The sequence below is a fragment of the Bemisia tabaci genome, chromosome 1 (genome assembly GCF_918797505.1).
Source record: "Bemisia tabaci chromosome 1, PGI_BMITA_v3".
Classification (NCBI taxonomy): domain Eukaryota; kingdom Metazoa; phylum Arthropoda; class Insecta; order Hemiptera; family Aleyrodidae; genus Bemisia; species Bemisia tabaci.
This window is the reverse complement of record NC_092793.1, coordinates 53,445,715-53,471,362: the sequence shown is the minus strand read 5'-3', so window position 1 is coordinate 53,471,362 and position 25,648 is coordinate 53,445,715. Positions and strand designations below refer to the sequence as shown.

Genomic DNA, 25,648 nt, shown 5'->3' with positions numbered 1-25,648 from the left:
GTAGTTACGCCTTATGTCAGAAGGGTGGCGAAATGTGGATAGTTTTCAAGAAAGCAGGAAAACGCATCGACAGCGATACGAAAGTAGAAAGAAAAACTGAAAACAAAGAAATTCTAAGATTCGGCACTTTTATTTGAAAACCTAGTTAAAATCACGCAGTTCTGAAAAACTAGTGTGTGTAGTTTCAAAGAAAGCTCTGCGTCCTTAAAGCTATCAAAACCAAAGAAATGGCTGAATTGATTAATTTTATCAGTATTCGAATTAATAATTCAAAATTTGGTCTTCTCGTATTTTATGTAGGGTATCTGCCGTTCGGAACAAAATCAGAAGTGCTCCTATTTTTCTGAATTTCATCACAGTTTTGTCCATTGAAACTTGAGAATATTGAAAATTGGGTTTTTCCCCATTTTTACGTTGGATCGCAGCCACCGCACAAGTGGCGAAGCGTGAGTGGTCAATCATCAATATTCTCCCATTTGTAGCGATAGTAAAGAATCGATTATTTGCTTTACCCTCTTTATCGATCCTTCTCTATAGGTTTAAATGATAGATCAATCGATACATCGCAAAGCTCGCCACGCCACTACATCGCACTACGGACCGGGAATCGTGAGTCAAGCGCAGCAGCGAGACGGCCGCGCGCGGCGAGACGGGTGTAGCGCGGTTTATCAATAACCATTAAGCCACGCAGGCACTTATCTTCCTAACTGCGTCGCTTTAATTGAATTTTGTTTGTAATTAATTATTATGCGAGTTGCTCCTCCCCCTCCCATGTCTTCTCTTGATTGTTTACAATTCCAAACACGTCTCGGTGTCCGAGCTCCGACCTATACCGCCGTGCTAAGGCAAAACGCCGTATGAACCTTTAGGCGTTGCCAAACTTCCTTTGATAAATCACGAATTTCCGGGAATATTATTCAATATTTTCCTTCCGAGTTTTAAGAGAATTTTTTTCGTAATTTGATCCTAACAGTGTAAGAATACCAAGGGAAAATATTGAGAACTTTCTTCAAAAATAAACTTTTTATCGGAGTAAATTTGGCAATTCTCGAGTGTTCATTCGGCGTTTTTCCTCAGCGCGGCAGCATAACGCCTGACTTATTTTCAACTTGGCTTCACGGCGGCGTCGATTCGCGTTGAGATTTCGCTCTCGCCTAAAAGCCATCATGAAGCACCATCGAAAATCGAAAATAAGGGTTGATCCAATCGAGGCTAGATTCTAGTGATCTTCCCCACTACGACGGGGTGTTTCCCCCCCCCCCCCCTTTTTTTCGCCTTGATCTGACTTTCGATAGACTCTTTTAGTGTTACGTCACAGAAAAGTGGTATGTATCGATTTATTCTCATTTTCATCATTGAATAGAATTGTATTTAGCAAATGGGTAAATTTTATAGGAGGATTATAAATAAACAAGTGGTTAGGAATGAAAACAAACGAATTTGAACTATGCAAAACGATAATCCGGGTATCGGAACTTAGCTGTTTTGAAAACGCCTTCAAATGCGGCGTGATACCTCACGCATTCCGGAGAGTTCAAATAGTTGTATCATTGCGCCTTAGAAATGCGACGGAAGATTACAATTGAAATAGCCCTATACACGCTGGCTTTGTCGATTTCCTTTGACATTTTTGCAGTGGTGAATGCATTGCTAAAATGCGCTCCAGCCAGAAGTGTATTCAGAAAATGAGTAGTTTTTAAAGGAGGATTGGAAACAAACAAATGGTAGGAAATAAAACAAAATAATAGGAACTTTGCAAAACAATAATCCGGATTGCGGAACTTGGCTGTTTTGAAAACGCCTTCAAATGCGACGTGATACCTCACGCATTCCGGAGAGTTCAAATAGTTGTTTCATTGCGCCTTAGAAATGCGACGGAAGATTACAATATTGTATTCTTAATTTATTTATGTACGAATAATTTTTTCCTCCATTTTAAAGGGCTATCGCGGTGCTAAGCCCCTCCTCAGCCCTTCGTTACGTTTTTGATCATGTGGCAAACCTCGCCCTCTACTCGGTGAATGTAGATTCGCTATTTTGGACATCACCAGTCAAACTTTAGCGCAAGCATTGCCTCACTCTCGCAGCCAATACCATGTCAGAATTCGGTAATTAAGTCTTATTGCGGGGACGGAGGATCCGAAACTGGGCCCAGGGCCCCCGTAGTTGAATTCGGGCCATAAACTGGGACACCGTCCACTAATTACGCGCACATTTCATTTAATTACAGAAACATTTTGATAAGCCAGTCACGTTAGGTCGTGCGAGTATCTACGCCGACCTTACCACTTCCACCCGAGCTTTTGTGTGTTATTCCCGTCTGATCTTTTAAGTCGATGATTACCTGTATTTATGACTTTAATGTATGTACTGTTCCTCTTTCGCATTCCTCCCCTCCCTTCTTTTTCTACCCCTTGTCTGCTCTTTTTACAGATGGTGTCTCAAAAGTACGTCTCACCCCTTTTATATTTTCCTTCTTCATCTTTTGAAAAGATACTTTTGGGGGCACTCATGGGTCAATGTAAGCTGATTTTGGAGTTCGCTACCCCGAAACTAGCGGAATCTTTCCCCAATAGAGGAACATCAGCAGTTCCCCTGTGGGGGGGGGGGGGCGAAAATTTTAGAGGTGCCCGAAAATTAGCTTATATTGGCTCTTACACACCCTCTTAGTTCCGTTTCATAATATAGAATAGTCTAGATTTTGGGGGGACTTTTCAACAATTTTTACATGCATCACTTTTTTTTTCCCACGTTATTTACGTAGCTCATTCCCGAAAATCTTTCATATTTCTAATCGGAAAGGAGCCCGAGAAAATAATCCAGTTGGTAAAAATGCTGGTTTAATTGCCATAAATGTAGCTAATCTTCCCTGAGTTTTTTCTTCTCTATTTTTTTAAATCTCAAGGTCATTGAGTATTGTATCAATTTTACAAAGCTAACAACATAGAATACAGAAGAGTCGCAATGTAATAGAGTGCCGAAGAAGTCACTTTTTGAAGCTGTCCTGTCCCGTATTCCTGTGACTAGTGCGAGGCGACTGGCAATGCCGTATGCGCGGGGTCCCAGATCCAGGCTTCGGTCAGAAAGTTCTGGTATAAAATTTATTTCATAAAAACCGGGAGTTTCGTGCATTTTGGAATTTTTAATGACTTTGGTCAACGCAAATTGCCAAAATTCGTGAGAATAATTATCAATTTAAATTAATAAATCCCGAAAACTACTCGCAGCCCGCGATTCTCCCAAGCCGCGGTGTTAAAAAGTGCAGTGGCGTGGCGTGAATGATCGATTATCGATATCTCGCCATTTGAAGCTATGGGAAAGAATCGATTATTAGGGTGTTCGCTGCGAACACCCTAATAATCCATCTTTTTTCATAGGTTTGAGTGGCGTATCAATCGATACATCGCAAAACACGCCACGCCACTGAAAAAGTGCTGCTCGGTTCACACATGGTGTGCACTTTCGGCGAACAAGGGGCTCGGAATGGCCCGTTTATAGAGTGACTTCATCGGTGCACTAGCACATTGCGACTAGACTGCACTCCATGGTTGGCACTGGTTAGTATTTTTAGGTTATTTTTGATGGTTTTTTATTCGCTTTGTTGCAGGATCTCCGAGGTTTCATCGACTGCGAAGTGCGTTCTAAAGTGAGGTGAAGTGCGCGAGTTAAAGTTTTTCGAAATGGGTGAACGTCGTGGTACGAAGGCTCTAGAAATTTGGTGTAAACGGGTGACCGATGGCTACTCCGGTGTCAAAGTTGAGAACATGACCACATCCTGGCGTGATGGACTCGCCTTCTGCGCCCTCATCCACCACTTCAGACCCGATCTCATGTAAGTTCCTTCTCAATTTTCATCCCCTCTCCTAGCTTCGAAGGATTCATGAATGTACAGGGTCTTTTGCCAGTAAAAAACACGTTGAAGAAATTATGCACCATTGCGACGCACAGATGGCGCGGCGTGTTTCCTATTTCTTTAATTTCCAGGTATGAGTATACCATGTTTGCGATTTTGATAGGTTCCAGCAGAATCTTCATCTTAAGCTACCGCGATTGTTAAAGACTCCCCAAATTGAAATTTCAATGGGGATTTGAGCACGGCAGTATACAGGCGGCTCGGCATTTTTTTCTCTAAACTCACTCTTTTCCTTCAGTCCGACGAGCGATGTAACCCAATGCCACTGACGGATTCTTGACGTTACTAGTTGCGTAACCTATGGCCGCCACGTCTGCGGCTGCTTTTCCTTTAGCTCCTGTAAATATTTTCTTTTTCGCTCGTATGCCCCTTCCTAACTATCTAAACAGCTCATTTCTAGAATATGTAGTTGTCGTTCCAATGTCAGTCAAAGCAGCCTACTTCACACCTGCGTGTTTTCATTAGCCCTGGGGGGCCCGCCCCCTAACCGCCGCACAGTCTAATCCACAAAGCACTGCGCGCCTCAGGCGGCATGCGTTGCGCGTCACTCTTACAATTTTATATTATAGAGTGAGATAAGTCCCGAGGGCAATTAGCAATCGCGGGATATTTGCAAGCCAATATAGTTCTAATCATTTTGTCTTTACTTCAATTGAGAAAGACGCTTTTTTCTGTAAATGCATTGAAGCAGGCGTCACACTCATTTGTGCGTGCAGTGAGACCCGTGGCCATACATGGGTACATACCCTACAAGCAGGTAATTTTGATATCTGCATGTAGTAGGTATCAAAGTTAGGAAAATTTAGTCAGCTTGTTCCCAAGGTTCTATCTTCGATGCTTAGTATCCCGCTGTAGGGTAGATATTTTCGTTCCGACTTTTATGGAGCTGCGAAGGAAAATTGTTGTCCATCATCTTAGAGATTGGGATGCATGCGGTTTTCACCTTTCCTTACACTTGTTAACGGCTTGCCTTCGCGCCTCTTTTCGTGTAACCGATTTTGGAATAGATATAGTCACAGCATCCAAAATTATAGCTGACATGAAAACCAAGTAACCACTCAGGACATGGAGGAAAACATGTATTTGACTATCGTGTCCGGTGGTGGGTACTGCTTATGAAAACCGTCTCTCTCATTCAGATGCTCCATTTTTTAGTTCTCTACCTAGTAGAACCACTCAGAAGTTGTTCTTCAAATTGAACCCTTACACTTGAATGCTTCAGCAACCAAGGGCTGTAAGATTGGTTCTAATTGGACCGAGTCAAGCAGAAAGGAACCAACCCACATTTTGGAAAAAATTGAGTTATGAGTGGTTTTGAACTCAACCACTGCTCTACTATCTATCGCCAAAAATTGAAAGTTTTTGTTGGAGCAAATTTTGCAGGAATTGAACTTGAAGTTTATCTTTTACATTGAGTCTTATGCAGGAACCAAACCTAAAACCTCTTTTTCTCGGTTCGATCCCGATGTGGCTTGGTTCCTTTCTGTTTAACTCCGTCCAATTGTGAAAATGTCTTACTCTCGTTTTCATGGATGAACCATGCAGAGTGTCCAGGCCGTTTACAGTTATTTTTAGCGAGCTCCCCGGGCAGGCGTCCTCCGTAAAAACCCCGTAAGTCTAATTGATACTCGATGCAGATCTGCTCTTCTTGTGTCTGATCCTAGACGCAATGCCAGGCTTCGTAACAGTGAATTCCGGTGGAATGTAAAGTGAAAATCACACTCATTGTCAGTCACTCGAATAACAGCCATCATGAATTGTGCATTTGAGTCGGGTACATCCATCGCGCGAGCATTGTTCCGCGGTTGGGACATGAGACGGTTGTGGTTTTTTCTCCAGGTCCCCCCCTCCTCCACGCCTCCTCCTGCGAACGTGGACGGTGGTGTAGAGAAGAGCGGAGGGGGGTTTGATTATCCTTGCTGCGTCCATTTTGCTTGCCATCGCTAGTGGTAGTTTTGATATGGGAGCTATATTCACTTTCTATCGGTGTGGTGAACTACAAGGCGGACACACGAAGAAATCACTCGATCTCACTTCACCTGAAGAATTACTCATAGAAACTTGGCATGAAGGGCTTAGAAGATAAATGAGATAGCTGCAGTTTTTTAATAAAATTGAGTTGTTAATGATTTCAACTAGAACTAGTCCCAAGATATATTATATTCTTTGAAAAATCCGCTGCAATATTTAAGAATCAAAAAATGAGTTTGAACTTTCCTTCCGCCGTGAGGCTCCATATAATTTTGGAACTTTAAACCCGTTTTTCTTGAGGTTGAAAAAACTGCACTCATCCTTCTTGTCCTCCAAGCCCCTCAAATCTGTATGCTTATTTTTAACAAGTCATCGAAATCCCCCGATCACAAATGTTTCATGTTTATAGACCATACTTTACCTAGATGGTCATCACCTCAATTCCTCGCTGTATCAACCCGTTGAGATTTTTATTCGTAGTCCCATTTTCTTATGCGACTGAATTGACAATTCGTAACACAGACCGGAACTAAAAATGATCTGAAGAAAGTAGTGTTAGAACTCGAATTGTTTCATTTAAGTTTGCATCGAACTTTTTGACAAATTGATCAAAGTCGCTTCACCTGCGGCGGAAATGATTTGGCCCCAACTAGTGCCGTATTCTGTAAATAAAATCCTTAAGGATCACCTTTCAGCCGCCAGGCATGGGATTCGCCGAAATGGCCTATGTCCGACCTTTACACCATTGACTCGCTACACCGAACCGTGCGGCGGTACTGCGTGGTGGAGATGGGTTGTACTGTGAGGATCCAAATGATAGAGCGCCTTCAATTCTTCGTCTATACTACAAAAACATCTCTTAGGCACAAATGGTTAGAAACGGGCGGCCGTACGATGTGAGTACTTTTATGCTTCAGTTTTGATACTGCGATGTGTTGAGTATGATTAAAAGAGAGAATATTCGTATGTAGTATTCAAAGAGTTCTATCTTTGTGGATCTTCGCAGGACTGCCCGCCGCCGCGCTAAGTGCCTAGAGCGTCAAAACGCCTTCAACTCCGTGATTATGTAAAACGGACATCCGTCGAGTTCGAATAGTTGCATCAAGGCGTTTTAATGAAATTCATTACTGTTCGTTGCATGTGCCACCAACTGAGGGCGCTGTGCTTGTTTACTTCTTAACTTAATTCCAGGCTTGCATAGTGTACCGATGAAGTGAGCTATTCCTGGTTTTTTTTTCGCAACTTTGTCAATTATCCGAGAAATGCATTGAGTGTTGGAGTATCTCACCGTTGCTGGTCCTTGAAATTATCAAAAAATTAGATATCAGAAAATGATTTTATGGTTTCCTTTAACCTACCGTAACGAGTCGGTTTTTTTCGGATTTTTGTTTCGTTTATTCCTTTAGAAAAATAAATTTTGACTTTAAAAAAGTGCGAAATTTTCAGGTATTTTAGATTAAATTGCGTACAAAATTGTCCGAACATTTTGGAGAAAAATGTTCAAAATTTTACCAAGAAATTGGGTTTAAAGTGAAGGAAATCTGGCAGCGTCTAAAGGCTCATAGTACGTTTTTCCTCGAGCGCGGGCCCCCCGGGCCGGACTCAGCGCGCGGTCGTGGATGCGGATGGCAGAGACCGATACTCTTCTTCCTCGTCATCGAAACGTGGGCTCACAGGATGTCCATTTAATCTGCATAAGTGGGTCGCAGCCCCCTCCCCCTCCCCCCTCCCCCTCCTCGGGCGGGCTTTGACTTCTGTTCCAGACATACCGCCGATGCCCGATCGAAGCGGGTGATACCGGTTTATGGCCGAGGAAACATAGATTGAACTTGCCGAGTGTTCAGTGTATCGATGACCCAACGCTTTATCAGAGCGTAGAGCTCGCTCCAACTTTAACACTGTCCATTCAAGATGATTTGGATTGCATTTTGCAAGAGGGAACCATTAGCATTGCAATGATGCTAAGATTGTGCAACTTCATCTTTTGCAATAAAATTGCGGAAATCGTGAAAAACTATGAAATTTAGATGGTAATTTTTGTCTTAAATTTACAGTTTTTAGCAAGCAAAATAGAAACTATTTATGGATAATCGGGTTTTTCCTCCAAGACAAAAGAAGTTGCACAATCTTAGCAACATTGCAATGCTAGTGGTTCCTCTGTGCAAAATGCAATCCATTTTATTGTTGTGTTTGCATAGTTACTCCCCCTCATTACGGAGGAACATTTTCAGGAATTCCCCCCAACCTTGATAACAGGGTTGCCACAATCAGGGAATACCGGGAAAACCGGAAAATGTCAGAGAAAAATCGTCAAGTCGCCTTTCCTTTCTTGAATGGGGTTGACGTTTTGAACAAAACATGGTGCCTGAAAACTATTTAAATCATGTATTTTTAAGCATCTGACATATCCTCAATAGTCAGGAAATTTTATACCAAAATGTAATTGAAAAATCATGAAAATGTCAGGGAATTTCATTTTCTTAATTCTGTGGCAACCCTGTAATAAGCCAGGAAAATTTAGGGAATTTTAATGTGGAAATTTTGTCCTCCAGCCCGAACGGTGCGTTTTTTCACTTTCAACATACTTCGCACTCAGGATTGTTCATGATTTGAAATTTTATCCGAAATTGTGCCAGAAAAACACTGAAAAGCCAGGGAGAAGTTCGGTATTTTTATGTCCGGAATATCTAAAAATCAGGGAAGTATTAAATCCAAAAAAACTTATCTTCCGCACTTAGCGATGATCACGATTAGTCGTGATTTTGATAGGTGTAGATGCAACTATTCATGTTCTCGAGATGTCCATGTTGCATTCACAAATAATTGCAGGCGTTCTGGTTTTCTAAAGAACAACATTTGGCTGCAGTTATTAGTGCTCAAGAATTTTCTACGTTGCATTTACAATCGTGTTTACCATGAGACCCCGAAACTCAGATGAGTCGTGCAGCACCATGGCAGCGTTGCAAAATGGTTAAAGTTGCAGAGACGTTATGATAGTAATTAGCGGGATTGACATCCGCTGTGGAAAAATTGCATCATTTGGCAACGCTGCCGTGATACAACATCGCTTATTCAAACTTCGAGGATTTCATGGTAAACACCATGGTAGTGATTGATACGTCGAAAACCCCTGAGAGCTAACAACCGCAACCATACGTTGTGCTCCAGAAAGCCATAGCGCATGCAAATTTTTGTGCATGCAACACAAACATCCCTAGAGCTCAAATAGTTGTATCCAGAACTTGCCATTGAAAAAGCCGCAGCGACTGCAATTAATCGTTTCCGCTTGTAATGAAAAATTGCCACTCATTGCATTCATACGTCGTCGTTGAATGAAGATAGGAGGGTTTGAGTGTAAAAACAAATTGAAAAAAGGGTAATTGTGAATCAATAGTAAGTAAATGTATTAATGAAATGACGACTATTTATGCGGCAATCACTCGACTGACTTTTTTGGCACTCCTAAATTTAACCCTCCTCTGAATCTTCTCACTCAATTTACTTGGAAATGTGTTAAAATCGTATCCTTCGAATCAATTATTAATTACCTTCTGTACGTGACAGTGTCGCCAAATAGTGCATTTGTGGGGCCACTATCGAAAAAAATTAGTGGAATCACAACCTATCATATGTTTTCTTGGATTCAAAAATTTCTTGGCTTCTCCGTATATGAAAGTCTCCAACTGTTCCCTGGCTATTCAGTGTTTTTCGGTATGGTTTCTGACACAGATTTTAATCACAATCAATTCTGCGCGCGAATCGCACATTCTGTCGCAAACTTCCTAGGAGCTCAACTAAAATGACACTATATTTTATTTTAAAACACGTGCAGAGTTAGAGTTATTTGGCAACTCCAACGTTTTAATTATACCTTCACTTTTTTAGAATACTATTTGTCTGGGTATCATTAAGTAACAACGGGCTCTATATAAGTATTAAATTTTCCTCGCTTAATTGGCCGTTAGCATTCCCGTATTCCGCTGCAAGCCGAGAGACTTTAACGCTGGGCAAGGACCGTAGAGATGTAAGTTGATGGCTGAAAAAACCTCTCAGAAATGGATTCACATTGTCTTCTTTACTCTCACACTGGAAAAAAAACCACATTGGATCTAGAGTCCAGACTCTTGAAAACATTGACAAGAAAAAGGACTCTTGATACAATCAGATTTAAGCTTAAATCAAAAGGAAATCCGCTCAAATGAAGAGGCTTGGTTCTTTATTTAAGCTTAAATCTGATTGAATCAAGAGTATTTTTTCTTGTAGGTGTTTTTAAGAGTCTGGACTCCAGATCCAATGTGTTTTTTTTTTTTTTTTTCAGTGCAGTATAAGGGAATCTACTCCACTCTACGTCATACTCAAAGGATAGGTTCCGGAAAGAAACTAAGGAGAAGAACCTGTTGATCTTCTAGCGATACCTTAACAGAAATTGAAACGATTTTCTCGTCGCTGTCGAAGGAGGGGCGAGGAAGGCTCAGAGCAGTCGGTGACTGGGGTCGGATGCCACATTCAAGCGATATTGATGAAAATCTCATGAAATTGTGACAGTAATGTCGCGTGGCTTTCCGGCGCTCGGCAACTGGGTGTTGATGAGTCCGCTGGTGGCGGGCAGCGAGCCTCTCCGGGCAAGAAGCTCGGGAACCAGTTTTATCTGGGTTAGCCGGCCCCGGGCTCCACTCTAGTGGCAATCAATTACTCAACTACCTACATGGCGGCCGAACAAGGTCGTGGCCAAAATTTTACAGTTACCGATGTTATTTATACGAGTACGAGTACTGCACCTCTCTCCGCCCTTCGCTCCGCGTCGTCCGTCGTCTTCGCGTGTCGCGTCCAACGTCCGACGTGACAACCTGCTCCCGGCCGCGTAGCCGCCTCGGAATCGCCCGTGTCCCAAAAAAGTGGAGCGTCGAAACTACCGCGGCCACCCCGAGTTGCTCGGAAATTCGAAAGCGGAGAAAAATAACGGGACTGATTATTGAAATCAGTAGACAAAGCGATAGACAAAGAAGACGTAGAGAGTATGGAGCGGTCCTATGGGTTGAGACGGGTGCTTCTCATAGACTTAGGAGGGAAATGATGGGCTAACTGTTTGGTCTCTCGTGGGTTGCCGTTAGTTGGTCTATTACTTACCTCCTTTGTCCTATCCAACCACCCATTTTAATCAATAGGATAGCTTCATTTTCCCGCTGTCTCCTATGTCTATAGCTTTGTCTATTCATTTCAATAATCAGCCCTCAGTGACCCTTTAATTAGCTCATGATTTCCCCCGCAGTCTACGAGAACCACCCTCTCAACCAATAAAATCGTTTCATTTCCCCTATGTCTATGATTTCTCCATCACAGGGTGCACCGTCAGTAAAAACCGGAAAATATTAGGAGATACGATGTCACCAGGAAAATATCAGGAAATTCTAAGTGCTTGATGCATTTTTAAACATCTAATTTGTTTGAATGTGGTTGTTTTTTTTTTAAATCAAACTAGTGTCAATCTATTTGCACGAAGTATCAGGATATCTCGTCTATAAAATATCTGTAAAACCCGGGACAACGTGTAAAACGAAAATCATCAGGAAAGTGCCGTTGCCAACCTATGCATTCGAATGATGAATCAATGGCCGACAGCGCATTGTAAACAATCATCTGTAATGATTAAGACTTTGAAATTGAGGAAATTTCAGCGAAATCAAGATTTCATACGTTCTTTTATAATTTAAGGAACGACGGGTAGTAAGATTCGTGAAAATTAGTACCACTAGATAATTTGACTACGAGTTCATAAGTTGGCTGCCCTTTTGGGCCCCAAGAGCTACATGACCTGATCAAACCAAACCTCTTTTTCGAGTTGTCCATAATCTTCCTGTAAAGGTACTCAAACTTAAAATACACGCGCTCGTAGATAAAACGTAATCCGTATGTACAGAGAGGGAGCAGAATATCATAATACTGAAAGGTTTCGCACGAAAGCTTTCAGATCTTGGAGTCTCACAATTTCCATGTGAGATCTTTTATGCGGCTGGACTCCTATTTCCACGGCGATGAGGGCATTCTTTGCTCGCCGCCCACGCTGGCATGGGAGACAGTGTTAAAGGGAGGGGGGGGGGGTGAGGTAACAATTAACGACGCGTAGAGCATGACTGTTTTGTGTTATTGGGACAGTCGCCCATAATTGATCGCGTGAAGGAAGCCGTTCTAATTATTATGTCATGTCATTTCTCCCATCTGGAAGCCTCTCTTTGCCGCCCGCGACCAGGGATGGTGATGGTGGCAGCGACGGTCGGGGGTATTGACTTGTAGATACGGAACGTTTCTCACGTTGGGATTGTCTCGTTTTATTTCCGTCGGATTGTCCGCCCCCTCCCCCCATCCCGCCTCAATTGACGGCCGATGATTGCGTCACGGCCGCTGCTTGAAAACCAATTGAACGCCGTCGTATAAGGGACCAGCGGGACGATTATTGAAGTTGATAAACAAAGCTAGAGATAAAGAGGACAAAAGGGAAATGGGAGGATCCTATTGGTGGAAACGGGTGATTGCAATGGACCAAGGAGGTAGGTAATAGACTAACTAACGGCAACCCACGAGAGACCCCTTAGTTAGTCCATCATTTTCTCCCTTAGTCTATAAGAACCACCCATCTCAACCAATAGGATCGCCACATACTCCCTAGCGCTTTGTCTATCAATTTCAATAATCAGCCCGCAGTAGACATGAAACTTTAGAGGGTCAGTTACTCTAGTCACAGAATCGTGCCTGATGGTTAAAGCTCATAGATAAGCAAGAAACAATATTATCTCTTCCAATGGTAAGGGTCAAAGTCCAGTATTAACTGAAACATAGCTCATCGAAAAACAGAGCAAATGACGTCATTCACCGCTGTAGTGCATACATCATGGTTTCCTCTACTCTAGTTTCATGACAGTTTCCTGCGTCGAATGGCTACTCCGGCGAATCTGTGCATCACTGAGTGATGAAACGGAGGTTTAGAAACCATGGTATGCACTAGAGTCCCTTTATATACTGAGAGTAAAGACAATGCGAATGCATTTCTGATTGGTTCCCGTATTTTAGGCCATCACAGTGTCACAAACGGGACTTCATTTTCTCCAATTTCAAAGATTACAAACTGGAATTGACCAGGGAATAGGAGGCACGGCAAGGAAGAAATTGAATGAGGAATGGAACGGAGACAGAGATTCGGGAATGGGTTGATCAAAGATTATAAGAAACGTCCGATTTGTGTAATCTTTATTCCCGTTTGTGACATCCATAAGCCACGTTGTCTCAACTCTCTCCATAAAAGAACTCTAAGTTCACCAAGGAAGATGTTATTTTCTGGTTAAATGTAAGACCGGCAACAACGCAAAATGCCTACGGTGAGTAGGCGCTCGGGGGCTCGGCTCGTCAAGCTTTGAGCTCCCTCAACTTTCGCACAGTGGACCAGCCGTCAAAACTAGTGGCTGAGGAAGGTGCGATGATCGAACTTGGGGCCCATTACTTTTTTTGTGTGTGTGTGTATCGCACTTCGGTTTTAAAATTTCACCCAAAATAAACACCCAGATCCGTAGAAACATCTTGCCTAACTACAAAACTGCACGAGAAAAATGTGCAAGAAACGGGGCTCACTACTGTCGCCGTAATCCGTAATTTTCGGTTGATATCGAATTCAGCACTAATTTTTTTCGATGATCCACGGTAAATTTTTCTGTGTTCGATCTCTCATTATTTCCGAGAAATTCGCCACCGGGCCCCCAGCGCGACGAACGTCAGGCCCCTCGGAATTAGGCCAACAGCTTCCTTCACGCTCCCAGACTTCATGTCTCAATGCCACGCCACTGTTCCGTCCCATGACCGCAAGAGCAGGCTGCTGATTGGCCACGAAAATTGCAAATACGTAAGAGCTTATACCCAAATCTCGACCGAGGTGGCTAAATCACGGATTATCACCGGTTTATTTTTAAAACTTCTCCAGATTTCGTAAACTGTCAGTGTAAGATTTTACATAATATCCTTCACGTGAAATCGTAAACATCGGAGAATACTATGCGATCCATTCTTGAGTCGAGAAAGTGCCGCCTCACAGAGTGGATCTCCGACTTTTTTTATGTGCTCATCGTAATTTTCATGGGATTGTCAATTCGATTGGCTAAGTCTCTTGCCAGGGTGTCTACAAGTCCGGAATTTCCGAAAAATCCGGAAATAGTACTGATTTTTTAGGGGCGGTCCGGAAGTACTGAAAAAGTGCTGAAATTCCGCTAGAAGGTCCGGAATTTTTTTCATTTTTTGTCGCATTTTAAGCGAGAAATTCAAATTTTTAAAAATTTTCAAATTTCGCCAAATGAAGGTACTGAAAAAGTACTGAATTTTTCTGTTGAGAAAGTACTGAATTTCTTGGGAATGCACCGAAAAAGTACTGTAAAAGTACTGATTTTTGGCCAGCCTGTTTTAGTAGACACCCTGCTTGCGTGCAACAGACTCATCCTCTGGGCCCATTTTGAAAATATAATATCTCCGATTTTAGATTTTTTTAGTTAGTTTGGCAGCTCTGGGTTAACTAAAAGGAGTCGCGGCCGGGAGAGTCAACTAGGTGTGACGCGATGCACTAAATGACGCCATTTTGACTCGCTCTCGAGCGTGGCCAAAGTCAAATGAGCTGAATGCAACATCTCAGAAAGTTACCTGTTCGCCTGATCGTAAAATGCATTCATAAGAGGTAGGTGTCATCTTGTGAGACTGCAATCTGATCCTGCGTTGGGTCAAGCTAAGGAAAAAGGTACCGGTAATACCTAGATGTGTCGATGACTCAAATTGGAAAAAGTGGATCTATTCGGGGTACGATCGGTTTCATGCATAGAATTTTAGATAGTAAGTTGGTCTCAGAGTAAAATACTTTTATCCGGATTTCCTACCAAACAAAAGTACAGATTAAACTTACGGAGGTTCAGGCACAAAAGTAGTACCGAACCTCGAAATAAAATTCGCTTAATTAATAACTATACTGCCGTGCTAAGGAGGAACGCCGTATAAACATTCGAGAGTTGCCAAATTTCCTTTAATAAAATGTTTATTTTTGAGGAAAGTTATGAATATTTTTTTTGAAATTTTCAGGAACTTCAGATCATGTTGCGAACGAAATTTTCTGAAAAATTGGAAGGAAAATATTTCTAAGTTTACCAGGGAATTCGTGTTTTATAAATGGAAATTTGGCAACGCCTGACGGTTCATACGTCGTTTTTCCTTGGCGCGGTAGCATGGTAATGATCGTTGGGCGTTAACGGTGCGGTGGCTCAAGGTTGGCAACGCGGCGCGGCGGTTCCAGCGCGGCGTTAGCAAACAATTCGGAGCCGTGAATTGTCCCGTAAATCTGCGGCAAAGTTGAAAATCCCTGCCACTAATCGGAATGACCCCCCGTAACGCCGTGGTCGCCGTGGCGGGGCATCGACATCAGTCTTGTATCATTAACAATCCTCGCGGTTAAGTGGCCCGACCTTCAGGGGCTTCGGGCTCCGTCGCAGTCGTACTCGTGTCGCGGTTCCGCTGTTGTCGTTTCAGTGCGAGACTCCGTTTTTTAAAGCATAGAGGATGCGATCATCCCGACGCCAAGAACTTATTCGTTTAAATGAACAAGGAAAATCGTAGGTCGTTGGCGGAACAACCAAATCTAGGAGATGGGAATAAGCAGTGCTCCCATCCGATGTCCGTCAAAAGTTTCAGGATTCCTTTTAGGTTCTTTGGAAAGTTCTGAGAAAGTTCCGGAAAATGCAAAAGATCCGGAACATTTCGGTAATTTCAAAAGTTCCGGGAAAAATTTAGGAAAATCTCGAAAGTTCCGGGATTCGGAACTTTTTTATTACAATTTCTCCCACTTCCATGACCGTCAAAAGTTTCGGGATTCCTTTCAGGTTCTTCGTAAAGCTCTGAGAAAGTTCCGGAAAATGCAAAAGATTCGGAACAGGTTGAGACTTTCAGAGGTTCCGGAAAAAATTTAGGAAAATCTCGGAATTCGGAACTAGTTCCGGGAAATGGGAGCACTGATGGGGAATTCATTTCGAGTCGTTTCCAATTCGGTTTTGTCCACGAGCAACTTTTTTAACGCTATCGGGGTGGACTGGTACGGAAATAGTACGTTAAAGTATCTATTTGCGTGAATATAAGAAAATCCTGTCCTTCGCAGAGTGAAAAATACGCGCGAGGTAATGGAAAAAGTAAGAACTAAGGTAATGGAATAGCGTCGGTTCGCCTTAGGTCCAGTTACACGATCAAATTGAGCCATCAAATTGGGCCTCTCATTGGTCGCATCCTCACCTCAGGTCATTTTCCACCAATCAGATCTTCAGTTTGATGGCTCAGAGACAAAAGACCGTCCACTGGCCTCTCGGCGACAGTGGAAGCTTTTATTTTCAGGGATTCAACATTTCCTAATGGACAATCATGAGGGGGCAACAGTCATCACCCATTTTTTGGCTGTTGACCGACCTACCAGGCGAATGGTGAGCTTCGGGTGACGTCATGAGCCAAACGAGTATCCAAAACTTTGGCTTGTTTGCAAAACGAAACTCTCAACACGTTATTAACCATCCACCTAGTAGGCAGGTCAATAATTGAATGTTGAAGTCATGAAAGCTTCCACTATCGCCAAGATACTAGTATGGAGGGTCTCTCGTCTCTGGGCATACCCGAACGGGATTTCAAAACACCGAGTCTCTTTTTCCTCTATAGACTTTGACGACTCGCATATGCTATTTGATTCTTTTTAATTTTTATGAGTGAATCTCTCCAAATCAGACATGAAGTCTTCAAATGCCCTAAAGGACATTTCTTTAAAGTGATGAAGAGAGTAACTTTAGAAGTCTTAACATTTGAACAGGAAAACCGACGTAAGTGCGGTGCTTCCTCTGACAACCGTAACCCATGATTTCTTTCATTCGAGAAAATTTCGGAGAAGAGGAAACATCCTCTACAACAAAGAGAAATACTCTTTGAAAAAGATCTAAATAAAGCCAGATTCATGCAATTCTATACAGTACAGGTTAAACAGATTAGCGTGTATTTCAACAATTTTCTTCGCTTTAACTTCGGATCATTTAAACGTTGACGGGAAAAACATTCAAACTTTCAATCGCTTATAATGTCTCAAAACAAGGTTTTTTGAGAGGTGCCCTCTGCGCCCATCGCCACAATAATTACTGAATTACCTGAATTTTGGCACCGGTTATGAGCCAAACCTCATGAAAATTTGTACTTTCCTGTACTTTATAGTCCTGAATTCATAAATTATCTAAAAAAAAAAAATCGAAATCTCAATTTACAACAAAAAAGTCTCATTTTGACCCATAGAACACGCTCCTGCAGTCTGGTCGTTTAATCCTGGATCACCCTGTATATGTATTTGTCATATCATATGCCATTTTTTTGCTGGTTATGATTTTCTAATGTTTCGATATTTTTTTCTCGTTTCAGGTGAGTATGTCTTGAGTATCTCAGTATGAGTCGAACTATACCGCTGCCTTACGTGAGTTAATGCATCATTAATTGGAACTTCATATCTCAATGTTCATGACCATCAGCGGTTTCAATAACGCAGCATCACGTGATCCTACTTCTTTTGGCAAATGTATATGCGATTCGACCGTTATCCTGGCACAAATTTACGTATTGAAGGGTAGAGACTTACGTCACACACCGTTACGAGGGGAGAAGTCGAAAAATCTGAAAATCAGCGTTACGTATTTTATGAATGGCCTAAAGACTTTTGGAAACCATACAGTTGTCCGTCAAATCGCACGTAGCCTCGTCTACCAGTGGCGAGGCGTGAATGATCGATAATCGATGATCGATTTTCCTCATTTGAAGCTATGGTAAAGAATCGATTATGAAGGTGTTCGTTGTGAACACCTTGTAATCCATCATTTTCCATGCGTTTAAATGACAGATCAATCGATATATCGCAAGGCACGCCACGCCACTGCCGCCTACTAAATTTTAAGCAATGAATACAAAAGTGCACTGTACGAGAACTAATTTATACTTATGAGCACAACTTTAAACGAGCTGACTTCTTCTATGTCACAAATCATCTCTGCTCCCCACCAGAGTATCCTACATAGGGAGAGTACGGACATGTCGGTAATTTTGAGGTTAGATCATGGAGCGTAGGGGCCCAAAAGAGCAGCTAACCTATAAAATCTTCTTCTTCTGTTGGTTTACTGGCTTATATTCCAGATGTGGAACCTACAGCCATCTATAGAACCTATAAATTCAAATTATTTAGAATGGTGCATTATTTCAATTGTTACGACCCGTCGTTCGCACAACACGAATTGACTTAGTTTTGGCATGAATTACCTCATTTTCACGGGAGAATGCTCATTATGAACATACCTTGCCATCTTGGTTTGATATTGGAATCTGAAGATAAGCAGCAACTTTTTATGTGTTGCCTGCTCTTTTGGGCCCTAAGAGCTTCATATTTCGACGTGTCCGCGCTCTCCCTATCAGGGACGGTCTTGTCTGGGGTGCTGGGATGCTTCAGCTCTCCAGAGATTCTAACAAGAGTTTCAGGAGACCCCGGCATGCAGTGTTCGAAACTCACCTTTGAGTTTTAGGAGCCATGTGGCGCATCAAGCCCGATTTTTAGGCGCCATTAAAGATGTTTTAGGAGCCAAATTGACTTATATATTACGGCGCATTTAGTGAAAAGTTAGACGCAAGATGTTTTCCTAACTAAACTACTACTGTACTGAACAAGTACTGTAACTTGGGGAAGACAAAAGCACTAAGAATGAAATCGTGAAGATTAGATAAGCAAGCTTTCACTTGTAGTGCTGAAAATTCTGAGTTTTTTCAATTCAAATAGGTTTGTTTTTCTTTCTTTTTGTGACTTCCTGTGAAATTCCAGATCTTTAGGGGACAATTTCTAGGGGCCACGTTGGCGCAGAGCCTTCATTTTTTAGGCGTCATGACCGATTTTTTAGGCGCATTTTGCGCGTTGGCGCCCGTGAGTTTCGAACACTGCCGGCATGACTCCTCCAGGGGCCCCAAAAACATGAAAACCCCACATAAAGGAAGACTTCGAGTTTTAGGGGGTCCATTACGCGAGAGGAAGGGCCCCGAAAACATATCAGGACCCCAACAACTTTCGATCCAGACCGAAACTACCCTACATGGGTACTCTACGTCCTGCATTCTTTGATTCCACCCCATTGATTTCTAGGTTCTCTTACTCTCGACTTCCAAAACGCGTAATCATAATCGGCAACCGTGTGTGAACCGAAAGAGTCACTGTGTCGGATTTAGGTATTAACGGGATACGGTGACGGCGGCGGCGCATGGGCGGGGAACGAGGGAGGCCAATGTCCTTGCCCCCGCCCCCCTCCCCCCTTCGCCACCCCGCCACCCCGGAATCCCGACACGGCCCTCAATCCTGCAGCCATCCGCAAGTAGACAATACCTGCTCAGCTAGCGGTTTACGCTTTACGACACGTTCATAAATTAATAAATATAATGGATCCTCTCATATTCATGACTTGCAGCCGCGGTGCGATCTCCTGCATACTTTCTGCCGCGCGCCGCACGCACTCTTTCAGCCATCCGGGTCCCCCCCCTCGGGGCGCGTCAGGCGATGCGATGGTATCGCGGCCCGGTCTCCCGCCGATCCGAAAAGAGCAGTAACGCCCAAACTTTCGGAATCAAGTTTCTTTCAAAATCTGTTTAATCTAATTACAATAACTCGCTGATTCAGCCATCGCAACAAATTATATACCAATATGCACTTTTAACTAGAGTACCTTTATAGATAGAGTGTGGCCATTCGTACCTTTTAACTACAGGAAAACTGTGCCGCTTTTTGATTGGTCAACGAGTTTTTAGGCTTCATGATGCTCTCACGGCCGTAAATAAACAAACAAGATGGCGACTCGTATGTATGTGTATGTAAATTGATCCGTTATAACCTTGCCCCTAACTTTTTTTTGAAAAAAGCCTGGAACGTCCTGTAAAGTTTCCGTCTCTTAGCAGTTCTGGACTGTTTTTCAAGTTATATAGTGGCTCGCCGTGATCCCAAGAGCTCCGTGTGTATCCGATTGCAAATAGCCATTTGCCAGAGAGTATAGACTTGTATAGACGTTTCAATTCCCAGGCTCCTCCGCATTGTTTCGTGATATGTGGAGCGTGAATCCTCAGTTCCTCACGTGCTGTCTTGCTAAATTCGGTCCCCCTCACCTCCCCTCTCCCGCGCACCATCCGTAAAACAAAGTCTCGTTTCGAAATTAATTGGTCATTGTCTCGGACCGCCGGTCCTACGGGCCGGCCCCTAAGTGGACCGCCCAGTCCCTCGGAGTCAGAAGTGACGCCGCAGAAAATAGCCATGCTTTCTTATTGCGTCTTTATTTTCTCTATTACCCACCTCACTCTTCTTGTCACCGGAGAACACTTTCTCTCGGAAAATTCCGAGGGGAATCTCTAAAAAAACATTATCCTACATTACTTTCGTGGAAATCAGTATCTCAATGTATACCTCGAGCCATTGTCGTTTTATTGCTTAGCCTTATTCCTTTCTCTCACTCATATTGATCGGGTTTGAGCTCTCATACGTGGAGACGGATTGATGATAAGGCGGAAACTGGGCGGCTGATAGCGAAGCGCGCGCACGTGGAATTGGAAACAGAGAGATCACTCGCTGACAGAAGACGGAGGCTGGGCAGTTAGCCTTGCCAAGCATGACTGAAGATCAGCTCATCGTGTGCCATAATCGCCGGTGGCGTTGCGGACTGACATGACGGTCCGGAGATGAATCCAAGCGCTCACCGTTCGATAAAAATCTACCTACTTAAAGTCGGATCGTTTACTGACAATCATTGTGATTGCCGCCCGAACCAGATGGAGACCATCGCGAAGACTCGGAGCTTGCCAATTTCGCTAGCGCCGGCGCCGCGTTGTGGCTGTTTTTAGAAAAAGTGAAATCTAGACACTTGAAGTTCTTCGATCGTAATAATTCATTATCAATCTGATCACCATACATTTGTCGTTCAGTCGAATGTAAAAAAATTAAAGAAAAAGAACAAACGGAGATCTTGCAAGAGGAAAGTCAGTCTTCAACAATTTCACATTTTTCCAGTAAGTTTTGATAAGCACTGGAAAAAAAACACACATTGGATCTAGAGTTCAGACCCTTAAAAACATCGACAAGAAAGAATACTCTTGATTCAATCGGATTTTTGCTTAAATCAAGAACCAAGCCTCTTAATTTGAGTGGATTTCGTTTTGATTTAAGCTTAGATCTGACTGAATCAAGAGTATTTTTTCTTGTCGATGTTTTCAAGAGTCTGGACTCTAGATACAATGTGTTTTTTTTTCCAGTGAGTGCCTATGAGATTTTCCTGAAAATCCACCCGGCCAGTGGTAAATCTTGGATTTAAAATGGCTTGCAAATAATCCACTTTATTTTCTCATTTATTTCTTTGCTCTTTCTCTCCTTATTCCATCTTACTCGCTCCTACTTCAAACATCAATATCTGAATTAATGTAGGAACAGAGACATACACAGGCAGCCCAAATCGGAAACAATAGAAAGAAAACAAGGAAACAGCGGAAACAAGGCTGTTATGTCGATGTCTAATTTTTTTTGTCTTTGGAATAGTTGAAAGCACGAGTATAAAGTCGATATAAGGATGGAGTCACTACTCATCATCCCACGGATCGGAGAAGTAGGAATCAAGAGAAATGACAGGAGCATGGTCTGATCGATCAGCAATCGGTGGTGTGCTAATTTCCTCTATTTCATCTTGATTTTTATTATCTACCGGACGAAAAATGAATTTTTGTATTTTTCTTTAAATATAGACCGGAAAGCTTCCTACCCCCCGTCCCCCCTCGCAAGGCACCGTAAGGCTTTTAGAGACCCCCTTCCCTCCTAAGTGCCTTACGTAATTTATGGATGACCCCGAAGCACCGCCCCTAAAAATTTCAAAAAAATCCACCCAAGAGGTCCCTCGTAAAAAAATGAATTGCTCAATTAAAATTAGCAAATGAGGAGCTTTCCAGAAAAAGGGCACATAGCAAAAAATTTCGTTTGAGAGAAATGCATTTGAAGTTTTGATCATTACTCTATGGCCACTAACTGTGACTTTCGTTCGAAATTGGGAGTCCAAGCTGCGATGAAAGGTACCATCAGTAGCCAGAAATTAAGGATGGAAACTTAAAATGTATTTTTCTCAAACGCTATTTTTTGCTATGTGCTCTTTTTCCGAAAAGCTCTTCAATTTCTGATCTGGCTCGGTCCCTTTCTGCAAAACGCGGCGCAAATTTCATCGTTCCTTCCTTTTTAGAAAACTTCATGAAATTTTACATCTCCGTCCATAGCCGTAATTCCCTGGAATATACTCGCTGTCGGCGCGCGGCGTCGGTGTTAATATTACCGAGTGTCGTTCGAGTGCGAGTAGCTGCCGGTTTTCCCGCAGCTTCCGCGCTTCTGGCTCCGCATATGGGCACAACTCCTCAGAAGCTTGAATTTCATCGGCCAAAAAAGTCGCAGCTTCGTTACACGTCGCGCGCAACCTTGGGTTTTCTGCGGCTTCCTTTCGCTCGAGCGCGCTCGCTCGCGAAATCCAAAATAGGGCAAGGGAAGTTGCGCGGCCCATTTGATTGTTTCTTCCTATCAGTGGCGTGACGTGAATTGCGATATATCGATTAGTATGTCATTTAAACCTATGGTAAAGAATCGATTATTAAGGTGTTCGCTGCGAACACCCTGTTTATCGATCCTTTTCCATGGGTTTAAATGGCATAACAATCGATATATCGCAAAGTACGCCACGCCACTGCTTCCTATTCCAGGAAGATCTCCGCCACGCTGCGCGCTGTAATCGTCATTGTTGGACGACTGTTAATAGACGTCGCGTCGTCACTCTACCAGTCGACCACACGATCGGATTCGCATGATTGGCGGGAAATTTACCTTTTATGTCGCAGAGAAAAACGATCGAGCTGAACGAAGGGACCGTATACCTATTATGCCGCACACTTTTCCCGATTTTTTACCCCTTCCCTCACCATCAGGCGGTTAAGATCAAATATTTGGACCGAGTTCGTGTGATAGGAACCAACCCACATTGTCGAAAAAATTGAGTTGAGAATGTTTTTGAGTTCCTCTAGGTGGTCGTATATTTTCTTCTACCAAAAATTCAAAGTCCAAAAAAAAAATATTAGTCTGTGAAAAGAGGGGTTAAAGTTTACTTTCTACATTTAGTCTTATGGAGGAATAAAACTTCAAACCTCTTTTTCTAACTTTCTATGTTCTTGGGCTGTCATAGTGTACTTTTATCTATATCTATCCATCTATCTATCTATCTATCTATACTGTAGTTACATATATTTTTTATGTTGATTACATGTACGAGATTACAATTTCCAAAACAAGGCTATCAAAAACTTGTTGATTCCTCCTACTACAAGTTTTTCATTAATTTTTCAAGAATCACCCTGTGCTTTGTATATTCCAAAGATTTCAACTGATTCCTGTTATTTTGAAAGTTTTGCGATACGACGGCCTGAATTCAGACAATTTTTCAGTAGATAACGAATATCTTGGGAAATGACACTATTTTCGAATTATTGAAGCCATCCTCGTCTGAATGTATGGTATCCCTATTTTGTGGTGACGTTCTGGAATGCTTTACCCAAAATAATTTTTCCATTTTTTAAATAGCTCAATTTCAAAAGATCAAATAAAAATATTTCTTACGGAACTCTGTATTCCCATGGAATGACTCTCTGGATTTACCTGCCAGAACTAGACGTCATTATTGGACGTGGACGTGTCTATAAAGCTACTCAAGGAACCATTGTTTTTCTGCCGGGCTAAGGAAACTCGCGTATGAACATTCGAATGTTGCCAAATTTCTTATTCGGAAATCTAAATTTTTGAAGCAAGTTATGTATGTTTTTTCTCCGGAAATTTCAGGCCTTATCGATCAAATCATAAAAAACATTCTCTAAAAAATCGGAAGAACAATATTCTCAAATTTTCCTGAAAACACATGATTTACCAAAAGTGATTCGGCAGTGTCAGAAGGCTTTTACAGCGTTGTTCCCTAGCACGGCAGTTTTGGTGTCACATCCTAAGAGCGCGACGTGAGTCGTTTTCTGGAGGCAACTGGTTGGATTCTTTTCAAACCATCATTTTCCCCTCAGGTATTTTCCCGCGAGCAGAGCGGTCCGCGGTGCCGCACAGTGGATCGAGTCAATTAAAGAGGTCGGACTTGAAATTTTTGACTAAATCTGCAAATTTGGACGTTCATTTCGTCACATTTTAAATTTTTAAAAGGTGCTTGCAGCAGAACATTTCACGAGGAAACCAATGGAATCACTTTTCTGCGGGGTTGCAACAGTCAGGGAAAACCGGTAAATGTCAGGGAATTTTAAGAAGTCAGGGAAAAGCAGGAAATGTCAGGGAAAATGACAAAAATGACGAAAATGTCATTGAAAATTTTTTAAATCTCCTTCATTTGCTTTCTAGAATGGGTTTGAGGTTTCGAACAACAAATTTTGCCTGAAAACTATTTTCAATCACGCCTTATTAACCTTTTGTCACATCTTGACTTGTCAGGGAATTTAGCCTGAATGTGTCAGGGAAATCAGGAATGTCAGGGAATTTTATTTTCTAAATTCTGTGGCAACCCTGTTAGAACCTCAAAGCTTTGTATCAACGGAGTTTTGAGCGTTTAAAGTTTCCAAATTTTTTCCGGCCTCTGCCATGACTCGATCCCCTGTGTGCCGGTGCGGACACAATATCCTGCTCGGGAAGAGGAAAATTACTTGAACGGTGCTATCTTTTAGGGTGCGTCGTCGGACAATGAGCTCGATGGCGACTTGGGTCTCAGCCCATGGACGGACACGTCATGTCACGTCACGTCGCGTCGTCGTATGACGCCGATTGTCGAGCGACGGCGACAGGGCAGAGATGCGCGGATCCCGGATCGTGAGAAGATCGGATCGGCCCACCGCACCGGCCACTGCCAGAGACAAGAGACCCTCCACTGGCCTCCTAGCGACAGGTGGAAGCTTTTACTTTCGGGGTTTCAACAATTCCTTATGGACAATTATGAGCGAGCAACAGTCATCACCATATTTTCGGCTGTTGACTTACCTACATGGTCGATGATGAGCTTCGGATGACGTCATAAGCCAAGCAACTTTCCCAAACGTCGGCCATTTTCGGCTTGTTTGCAAAACGAAACTGCCAACACGTTGTTGAACATCAACCATGTAGGTAAGTCAACAGTAGAATGCTGAAGTCCCGAAAGTAAAAGCTTCCACCATAGCCAAGTTACTAGTGGAGGGTCTCTTGTCTCTGGCCACTGCGCCCGGTCATGGCGCACAGTGGATCGGGTTAATCTGAGAGGTCGGACTTGACATTTTCGACAGGAACTGCGAATTTTGATGTTTATTTCCTCACATTTTAAAGTTCCAGGGGTGCTAGTAGAAGAAAATTCCACGCGGGAACCAATGGAACCACTTTTAGAACCTGGAAGTTTTGAACGGAGTTGAAAATCTCACGCCAGGAGAGTCTATAACAGTTCGCGGGATTGTTTGTTTATTTAGGTTAGGTTTCTCTCCGGGCAAACCTCGACTGCCGGCCACCGAGAAAAACTGCTTGCAACGCGGTAAATTGGAAAAAGTGTGTTACAAACTCATGCAGATTGCGCACTAAGGAGAAGATTTCAGACTTTTTTGACGTGTTCAGCGTGGTTTTCGAGCGAATTTTCCCTCAGA

At 42.7% G+C, this 25,648-nt stretch overlaps 1 protein-coding gene across 2 annotated transcripts in view; it reads left to right on the top strand.

Moving 5' to 3' along the window:
* Positions 1–25,648, top strand: part of LOC109044758 (uncharacterized) — a 91,992-nt gene that overhangs the window by 25,398 nt on the left and 40,946 nt on the right. For both annotated transcript variants that reach the window (XM_072303156.1, XM_072303159.1), the window contains one exon: positions 3,608–3,832. In XM_072303156.1, the coding sequence (XP_072159257.1) occupies positions 3,681–3,832 (152 nt within the window). In that variant the 5' untranslated portion in view covers positions 3,608–3,680. The remainder of the gene's footprint in view (positions 1–3,607; positions 3,833–25,648) is intronic.